The 10,917-nt window shown below is 34.6% G+C and overlaps 1 protein-coding gene across 1 annotated transcript; it reads left to right on the forward strand.

Annotated features, from left to right (window-relative positions):
* The first annotated feature begins 1,998 nt into the window (after positions 1 to 1,998).
* LOC133197549 (peripheral myelin protein 22-like) lies at positions 1,999 to 8,663 on the forward strand. The gene is made up of 4 exons (XM_061333638.1): positions 1,999 to 2,396; positions 3,561 to 3,726; positions 7,392 to 7,541; positions 7,903 to 8,663. The coding sequence occupies exons 1-4, from the start codon at positions 2,301 to 2,303 to the stop codon at positions 8,127 to 8,129; spliced, it is 639 nt and encodes a 212-aa protein (XP_061189622.1). The 5' UTR covers positions 1,999 to 2,300; the 3' UTR covers positions 8,130 to 8,663.
* The last annotated feature ends 2,254 nt before the right edge of the window (positions 8,664 to 10,917 follow it).

Consider the following 10,917-nt stretch of genomic DNA (forward strand, 5'->3'; position numbering starts at 1 on the left):
AGTGAGTTGGCGGGGTACACAGTATTTATGTTTATGTGTAAAATCGAAGGTAAACATTAAATTAAACTGTTAACAATCGTAATTGAAGCGAATAAATATTGACAAATCTGGATCGACTAAGCTATTAATGGAATTAATTGTTTAACATTTGCGTGAGTATCCCGGTTAAATTTGAGCTGCACGCATAGGTTAACTTTGAAGTTCGGTAAAGGAGATGCATGTACAAATTAAAATTCATACCAGCTAGGCTAAATGGTACACAGTGTCCAGTCTAGGGAGGTGATATGCACAAAAGATCCAAAACATCAGCAAAATCTCAGCAGTAGATCATTCCCCAGAAACTGGGACAGTTTTGGTTTCGTGAATCTGAAGTAAGTTTACATGTAATTTGCCTCGCATTTTTAATATTTTTATTATTATTAATTTTTTTTGGTTTTAGTTTGTTAGTTTTTGTCGTGTTATTTTTAGCTTTTTGGTATAATTTTTTTTTTGTTAGGTTAATGCTAATTTTAAGATAAACCCCGACAACGATTATTATGGAAGGTGGTTGCATATCCAATGATTAGAACGAGTTGTCTTTTTTTTTAATGCAACAAATATCATGAATATTGACATTGTTTATACGCATTAAGTGAATTACAAATTGAAGTTGTAAATCTTTTTATTGTAGCGACGGGTTTTTAACATTTTGGTCCACAGAAAACTGTTCAAAAATTTCAAATACATATAGGACTGTTTTTGTATTAATTAATTGTATTGGAATGTCAATATCGGATTTGTTTTAATGAAGTAGCAGAGCACTCTGTGTGTAATATAAATGACATTGCATTGATTTTACAATCGATGTCCAAAGTCTTTTTAAATTAAGTCAATGTGAGAAGAAAAGAGCAACTCTGGGCTTTAATCCCAGAAGTCAATATTCGGTTGGCGCAGAAAACTCAGCGTGTCTTCTCACGAACAAACATCCCCTCCGTGTAACTTTGAAAAAGGTTAAATAATGAGCAGGTATCAGCTCTATTTATTTATTTATTTGATAGTCTGACACATTGTCTTAGACTTCTTACTTCTAGTTCAATAAAACTTCTAGGATTAGTTTCAGATAAACCATTTGATAAGCCTAATGTTTAAATTGGGTTTAAACTTGACATGTTATTGATTTTTTTTTTAGATAAAAACCTTTTTATCGTCAATATAAGTACAGTTGCAGTTTTATTATGCGTCATTTTAAGCATTGAATCGTTAATTAAATTTTGCTCTTTACTCATGCATATATCATTTTACCAATGGTAAAACAAATATTTTTTTTTCGGGTTATGTTTGTTTCCAACTTTATCGCTGTCACATCATGTTTATAGGTATAAATACGAAGGCTTCATAAGGAAAACAAGAGATGTAGGTATTGTGTTTAATACTATAAAATGAAAGAGTATATTCAAATAGTCCCCGGGTAATGCATGTTTCGATCGATGTTATGGATCCGATGATATTCTTCTGACGATGACACGATCGACATTGTCGACACAGATGTCCAGCTGACGTTATTCAACATATTTTCAAGCTATTTCTACAAATATAATCATACCCTGAATATATCACGCCTCATTTTACTGGAGCTTAGCAGAATATCACTCTAGAACAGGTTAGGTGCATTGTATATTTATACAAAGTTTCACAAAGTGCAACTTTATAACATAAAGTCTTCTTGCACTCTTATATATATCTGTACTTTGCCTTTCGAATGGTTATCTTTTTGTCGATAACGAAATACGAAAAATAATGATCGATTCTGTAGATGTGTCGTGGACAGATCGACGCTCTTTTCTTCTGATGGGAACTTTGGCTACCAGATTATCTTCTGCTAATCATCACAGGCAGCAGAGAGCATCTGTCCAGATAAGACAGCGTCTGTATATTCCGTCAGTGACCATCTGAAAAGAAGGCATGTAACATTGTGTTCTCTACAAACATTCTCCGCAATAAACCCGCTATTGAGTGCGCAAAACTGCACCGACTATAAACCAGTGGTGGGTGTTTATGAAATCAGTGTATGGTGTCTATATGCGATAAGACAAACCCCTACCGAGCCCCCCAAACAAATGCTTTCTCCCCGTCGTTGTCGAGAAAAATATGATACGCTTGTTGATATAATAGAACGCAGCAATTCACTACTCACTGTGCCAACTCTCGCTCTCATTGGGAGCTTTAGATGCACCTCCAAGTTACAGCTTTAGCAATATCTATCGTGATCAATTTGACTTCAGTGAAAAATTTTTTAGTTGTGTTTTTAGATATTTACGGAAATGGGGGTAGAGAGTGTTGAAGAAAAACTTGAAGAGCAGGAGCCTATGGCACCAACAGCTTCCATGGAAACGGTGTCTGTCGTCCGAAAAATAAAGGTAGGTTCTAAAACCTTTAACTTTGAATTCGACAATATACTTGTTAAAGTCGTATCTTTTGCGAACCATAATGATTAATAAAAAAAATCAGCTGTCAAATTCTCTTATAAATTTCCTGATAGAAATGGCGAGCTCAACACGTGTTTTAAATTTCTAACTTATCTGTAACCTCCCAAGAAGCGGTTCAATAGTTTACGATGAGCCGGCGGGGGTATTCCAGCACTAATCGCTCTATCAGTGAGGAAACATGGACAGTTTTCTTAACCTTTCTAATGTACTTTTTTTTTTAAATTTCGTTCTATAACAAGCGGATTATTGATAGCACCAAATGATGTAAAGCTTTCGACACACTCTGTTATCTCCTCAACCCCGTCATTAACACTTGGATAGATTTCAGAATGTGTCGACATATATATTACGTATTTTTTGCCGTGAATATATGCTTATATAAATGCATACAGAAGATTTCCTCTACAACACGTGCTGCGCAAAATTCTTTCACTTTTCTCGGCATACTGAAGATAATTTTGACCAATACTCAGTATCTGGTGTTCTATTGGTATGTGTAGTTCGTATTCGAATGTTTGTTTGTTTGTTTTATTGTTTAACGTCCCTCTCGAGAATTTTTCACTCACATGGAGACGCCACCACTTGCCGGTGGAGAGCTGCAAATTTTGACCTATACTCGGCACTTAAGGCCATTGAGCAGTGAGGGATCTTTTTCGTGCCAGCACCTACTGCGACAGGGGACTTCGGTTTATACGGTCCCATCCGAAGGACCGGTCTCCACGTCCCGTCTCCACGTTCCACACTGGGATTCGAACCGGCGAGGTAAGGATCAACTCCTTACTCCGCGACTCTATAGCGAACGCTCTAACCGCTGCGCCACACGGGCGACTCGTATTCGAATGTGTAGTTGATATAGTACATGTATTAAACATGTTAAACGTTGTCAAATATACTTGAGATAGTGAGTTTATATATGCTGTCTTATTTACGTTGGAAAATTGTACAATGTATATGATTTACTCATTTTACTTTATGAATATTATATAAAAGTCGTTTCTGGAGAATGGCCGCACACACTTTACATACATTAATCTCAAAATGCCACCTTAAATATTTATAGATATTACACATAGAATTGTACCTCGTCCTTTTTAGGTGGTTTCCACTCTGTTGTTGGTGGGTAGTCTACTATGTAATATTTTGTCCATTGCTACCACTTCGTGGATGAAGTCAAATGGCCGACAGGAGGGGCTGTGGGCTAATTGTGTCTCCCCGACCGGGGATATTTACAAGTACGAGTGTACGGGGAACGAACCCAGAGGTCAGTATCAAATTCTGAGAAATTAAGTGCATTGGGTTAACTTTACCGTACTTGATGATTTGTTTAATTTCTGTTAAAGTTAGAAAAATTCAGTTTCCCCTTTAAAATCAATTGAAAATTTATAGATAGATGAAAACTCCCTCTCTCTTAAAATTTTCATTTTGCACTTTTATGCAAACATATATCACATGTAGTTATGTTAACAAATAAATATTTGAGCAGTGATAACAGTTTACTGAATATGAAGACAGAAGGTTTGCTATAAAGTTTTCTTTTTCCGATGAACATAGCCACATTTGATAGATTTGATTTACAGATATTAAATAGACGTAAAGTTAATAGCGTCTTTACTCGAAGTATCTGTACATAGGATTTTGAATAAAATTATCGACATAAATCTTGATCGTAAATCTCGACACGGTCAGACCTTTGTCCTTACTTTTGTCCCGGGACCATAAATCTCCTTATCAATAATGTCAGGGGAACAGAAGGGGATTATACAAAATGTAGATAATGGAAAATTGTGTACAATAAATCAGAATTTTGTTTACTAGTAATTTGGCCAAATAGTTAAAGCTTAACTGAAGAAAATGATTAATTTTGAACACTAGAGCATATGCAATATTCCATTTCATTACAGGATATACTAAGCTTTAAAAATTTAATAAAGTAAATAAAATTGCTTGATAGTTAACGTTAATTAATTTAAATAAAAATACCCCGGTATTACTATAGCTGGTAGAGACGGACAGACTAGTATATAGAAGTCCCTCTTGCTGGTTAACGCGAACTTTTTTATTTTATAGCTAGGAATGCACAGTTGATATAGTTTTACCCAAGTATGTTCATTTGTTTTTGATCTTGAACAAATTGCATACCTTCCAGAATTATATTAGCAGTTATATAATTACAGGATTTCCACATATGTATTTATTGGATTTCTGATACTTTTACTCTTAATTAACATCTATACATTTGATATAGTCTTGCCATAGTGTGGAGACCTATATATATATATATATATATATATATATATATATATATATATATATATATATATATATATATATATATATATATATATATATATGTATATATATATATATATATATTTGTTATTAAGAAAAATCTAATATAGCATGCGAATTCCTGATCAATAAATTGATAGGTATTTCCTTTGCATTCATATAGAAATAGAAATATTGAAACTTACCCATCCACTCCATTATTTATTTATTTATCATGTTTATTGATTTATTTATTTACAAAAATACTGAAATTCTGAAAATTGGCATTATTTGTTCTTTATTTAGATCAAAGTAATTATCTTTGACGTGGCTTCATTTATAAACTGGATCATTTCTACAGTCTACAGTGGACTAGAATTCTTCGTGGCATGGATGAACGTTTCAGACGACTTGTCATGGTTTATGAAGGTTGCTGGTGTTTTTATGGTGAAGTTTACGTGTCCAGTTTAAAAATAGGTTTACAGTTAAAAATACCGAGTTTTTTGGCACTCTATATGATGTGTCGAATTAAAGATACATTCTAGAGAATGCCTACAGAACTCTGATGATGACAAACACATGTGTCTCCCCCAGACAAAAGACTCCTTCATCGTAATAATCAAAAACATCTCTTTCATTATCTTATAATGCTGGTTACTTAACATTCTTAATGCCCTATACCTGCTTTCATTATTCTTACCTACATCTTTAAATTATCATTATCAGCAATATATCAAAAGATTTCAAGATAAGCTGAAGCTGTATTATCAGTTCTAGATTAGGTTTCCTTTGAAACCGCTTTTTCAGCAAATATTATGCCTCCCCTTGTTGTGTTGGATCTGTACGGTGTATCATTCATTTACAGACATTAAGACAAACATCAACAGGTCGTCAGGTTAAACTACAACAAATATTATTCTCAGTACGTACTGTTTTTATACGAATTCATATAGGTTACCTTTATGACGGGTATCTCTTTGGAAAGGGAATACGCGTGAGCAGCTGGCCTATGGATATTCATTATGTTGCAGCGTCTGTATTGGGATTATTTATTCAGAACTATCGAGTTTCACAGGGAAAAGGATACATAAAACAGCAATTGTAGACAAAATAATAGTTTTTCTTACTATGTATAAATCTAAAAATATTTATCTTTATGAGTGCAATCATACAGATATCAATTTTCAAAGATCTTTAGTCAAACTATTTATGTACGTGTGCTCAAACAAAGCATTACGCTCTTGATTATTTAATCAGCTATTTTTCGTTTACAAACGGAGGTGTGTAGGCCTAATGATGCAGGTACATTGATTAAGCAAGTCCCGATGATCATGTTTTTCCGTCTTTAACATTCGTTTCTGCTTATTTTTTAGAATCAATTTTTTATTTACTAAAGAAATTTGCTTGTCCATTTTGTTAGCTCAGTTAGGAGTACGATGTTTGTGCATTGTCTGTTGTTAACTATCCTCATTTTCGAAGTCTTCAGAAAGGAAGATCCCAGTATGGCACAAGACAACGCGGATTCGAGTTTCTTCAAATCAAAATTGGCGCCACCGTTTATTAGACAAGTTTGGGATCATTTGAAATTCCTCCCTTCTAAATCTCTCTGAACTATTGGATCGCAACGCTGTGAAATTTTCTTTATTATATTATTAAACATATAGGAATCGAGATGTCTGTTTGCCTGTTCGCCATGCTTTGGCCAAAATTAAGGTATCTTATCAACTAAAAACTTGTTATTTTTCAAGGCCTGACACAATTGTTCATGGGCAAGATAAATTAAAGGGTGCATATTGTTTTCCTAACTAAAAACTTATAAAGGAGAAATTATACAAAGTGGTGCACACAAAGGAATATAAAAGCTATAAATTGGTTATTATATATTTGGATAAATTTCAGGTCACAGTATTCATGCAAACATGTAAAATTTCCACCCATGCAGTTAATATCAATAAAGCAAAGTCTGCAGAGGCTTACACTTGTAGTCTGTGTTGCAGTGGTGCTTGATCCTGTCTGATTGGTCCGTTCTTAGACTGGTCTTGTGGCTTATCTGCCTCCCTTGTAGGTTAGATTCTAATTCTGTCTACATTTCATGTTGGTTTTCTGGCTACAGAGCTACTAACTTTTTTTCTGTACTGTGATTTGGTGTAATATCTTATAGGTTGATCTACTTACAGTTAACATGACATTTTTGTTGCAGGTTGGTTAAATACCTGTGGAATACTCACTGATATATTGTTGTAGGATGGTTTAACGCCTTCGAATTTTATTGATTATACCACATCTTCGCCTGTCGAATTCTGGTCTGAATCACCATATTTTGATCTGCATGTATTTAACACCACATCTTCGTTTTAGGTTGGTTAGACGCCTGCCGATTTCTGGTCTGTATTGCCTTATGTTGATAACACCACATCTTCGTTTTAGGTTGGTTAGACGCCTGCCGAATTCTTGTCTGAATCACCGTATTTTGATCTGCATGTATTTAACATCACATCTTTGTTTTAGGTTGGTTAGACGCCTGCCGGATTCTGGTCTGTATTGCCTTATGTTGATAACCCCACATCTTCGTTTTAGGTTGGTTAGACGCCTGCCGGATTCTGGTCTGTATCACCGTATTTTGATCTGCATGTTTTTAACATCACATCTTCGTTTTAGGTTGGTTAGACGCCTGCCGGATTCTGGTCTGTATCGCCTTCGTCATGACCTTCATTGGTCTTGCCATGACCACATATGGAATACAGAGTATTAACTTTGGAATGAAGTATAAATACTACAACATCGCCATTGTTCTGCTAATTTTAGCCGGTAAGACTGTAGTCCTCAGTTATTGCTTATACATTACATCAGTTGGAACAGTTTATTAATGCCGTACAGTATATAGGTTGGACATACCCCTTGTATTTTGTTAAATTAGACTAAATAAATAAGTACTTATCTTAAACTACTGTAAACCAACTAGAATTTGCAAATACCAAATTTCAAAATACTTCTTGACAGTTGATTTTCGCATCCGAGACTTATCAACAAATGAAGGGGAACAACCTCTTTTGTGCTGAAGATGTATATACGTTAAAATTGTTGCGAATTAAAGATGGTTTACATATGTAAACATATAATCTTTAAATATTCTATAAACTTTTTTTTATAAACTTTATTCTTCTTACAGTGATCCCTGAATTAATTGCAGTGATTATATTTCCTGTAAAATTCAAAGAGGAACTGAACGGAGCTGGATGGGTGGTCGGTTGGTCTTATGTAATGGCTGTCTTGTCTGCCATTTTGGTCCTCATAGCTGCCATATTTCTTTGTGTTGATCGAGGTGCAGACGAGGCCTTGATTCGTGAAAAGACCTGTTATTATAACGAGGAATCTATAGAAGAAACCTTGGAGTGATCTGTCCTATTGTGATTCTAATAAAAGGATTACAGGTGTCCACTCAGACGGATCAAAGTGTTCCGGGAGCCTGAACCGTGTGTTCGAATGATATTCCCGATAAGGTTGATTTCTCCCTTCCCCTCCTTGAGATGACGTCACCGTCGCCATCCGACTTCGGGATTTATTCAGATTAAAGGATGATATGTATACCCAAACACCCTTACTTTAGTCATGGGCAGATTCCATGCTTTCATCAGCGTTCTCTGACATTATGCCGTTTCCACACTTTATCATCTTTATGACAATTAGTGGGAGATTTATACACATGTGCCATTACAACAAGAAATACAATTTATTTTGAATTGTATTCACTGGCGGTCGGGGGTTGTTGGGGGTGCGATGGATTCTGCTGACTGAGGAACTGCGCGTGTGAGGATTTATAAAGATCGATCTCAGGACGTCTACTAGCTCACCAGTACTACTATTTGGTTTATTTTGATCGATAACTATATTTTTATTGTGTTGAATAATAAAAAAAATGTGTACGAAAAATGTTTGTTTTAGAATGAGTGATATAATTTTTGCATTTTATGTTTCGGATGTAAAATATTTAAATTTCATTCGAACGTGGCCAATACTACTAATTCAGAAAATATAATCAAAGGCGTGAGACTTGAGAGGCGTATCGGATTGTATGTACATGTACAAATATTAAATAGTTGACGTAATTTATTTTTTCCATTTTCCAGTATTTTTGACAATATCCTCTTTTTGGAAAGAAACATTTGTGATTCCTTTGCTATACCAACATTTAAAATCTACACAAAAGACATAAAAGCTATAGAAATAAATCTTAAGTTTCTCGGGACGAAACATTTCAATAAGTATTAAAGTAGGCATTTATTTTACTAAGCTTTACCATGAGTTACCTCTCTTTTTCAAGTAAGCATGTTACAATTTGAAATAATTTTTTTTCTGTGGATTTGGTTTAACTCATTTACAATAACATGTATACAAAGTTTCTCATCACTTTTAATCATTTGTTAATAACAGATTATGCATGAGATGATTACTTTACCAAAAACGCTGTTAAGCTAATAACCGGAAGCTTTACAATGTTAATAAACTAACACAGTTTACTTAATAAACCTACAATTTTAAAAGAAAATTGAACAGTTCATTAAATTCGATAACATTTCGTCTTGACATAAAAACATTTGGGAATACACAATTTTCTTTCTTCTTTAACTTGCTACTACATAAATACATGTATAGTAAAATTCGTCACGAATATCGTTTTCACACAAAAAGTGTGTTCTATTATTTCTTTCAGGAGCTTTCTCGTCTTCCAGTTTCATTTGGTAATTTATGATTTGAAGTTCTTATGATTACTCAAGGTATAATCTACATAAATTTTAAATTCATGATTGATTGTATGTTGTTTTACGTCCCATTCGAGAATTTTTCACTCATCTAGAGACGTCACCATATACCGGTGAAGGGCTTCAAATTTTGACCTTTACTCGGCACTCAGGGCCATTGAGCAGTGAGGGATCATTATCGTGCCAACGCCTGCCGTGTCACGGGGCCTCGGTTTTTAAGGTCTCATCCGAAGGACCCGCAAGTTTCACTTCAAAGTGCCGAGCGCATGACGAAGGAACATCTGCTACCCATTTTCTATCGACTTAAGTCAGTCGCGGCAGAAATTCGAACTCACGACCTCCTGATCACGGAGCGAGCGCTCTACCGACTGAGCTACCGTGAACGGTTTCAAATTCATGAATATATTATATGTCGCACCTTTTGAAGAATATTGCAATTTGATTCCCAATTTGTTTATACTGATATAGTAATTTTGATTTAAAAATTTTAATTAGACGGTTACTATTGAATAATTGATTCTGATCACATTCATTAATCCTTGTACGGGTATGGCATGTCAAACGTTGCAATATTCGATCTTTTGCATTTGCATTGTATAATTTTCCATTTGCATTGTATAATTTTTATTTGTATTGTATAATTTTCTATTTGTATTGTATAATTTTTCATTTGTATTGTATAATTTTTATTTGTATTCTATAATTTTCTATTTGTATTGTATAATTTTCATTTGTATTGTATAATTTTTATTTGTATTGTATAATTTTCCATTTGCATTGTATAATTTCTTATTTGTATTGTAAAATTTCTTATTTGTATGCGATAATTTTTCATTTGTATTGTATCCGCGGACTGTTTATTTGTTTCGTTACGAAGGATTTCATTGGTCAAGTTTCAGCCTGTATCGGGTTGAAGATGTTCCGGATGCTCAAAGCAAACTGGGCTCATATGTATTTGCTTGCTTGCTTGATTGATTATTGTTTAACGCCGAGTCGGCAATATTTCAGCCATATTTCGGCGGCATATGTATTTGCGTGCATGTTAGACGGTTATTGGATTCTAAAAAGGGAGTGCTGGTAGATGGCAAATAAATAATTTGTCCTTAGGAATGCTGATTGAGAAAATAAATAAATTGACCTTGAGTGGTGGTAACTACCCCCACCCCCAAAAAACTGAGTTTTCGGGTTTGGGCGGATTTTCTTCTTTTTGTTTTTCTCCTTGTCTCTGGTCATATTGGAAATAAATATTCTCTCCTGCGAGAGAATGAAAATAAATAATCGGATTCGACACCCCCCGAGAATCAAATGGTCGTCCCTTAGCATGCACCGAAAAATAGAGGAGCCGAGTTTGTGTTTGTAGAGAGTGCGCGATCGGAATTGTAGGAAGGGTACCAGACTAAGTTTGTGATGGGCACCTATATACA

This window comes from Saccostrea echinata, unplaced genomic scaffold (assembly GCF_033153115.1).
Source record: "Saccostrea echinata isolate AGI-Se365-2 ecotype Australia unplaced genomic scaffold, CSIRO_AGI_Sech_v1 ptg000030l, whole genome shotgun sequence".
Taxonomy (NCBI): Eukaryota; Metazoa; Mollusca; class Bivalvia; order Ostreida; family Ostreidae; genus Saccostrea; species Saccostrea echinata.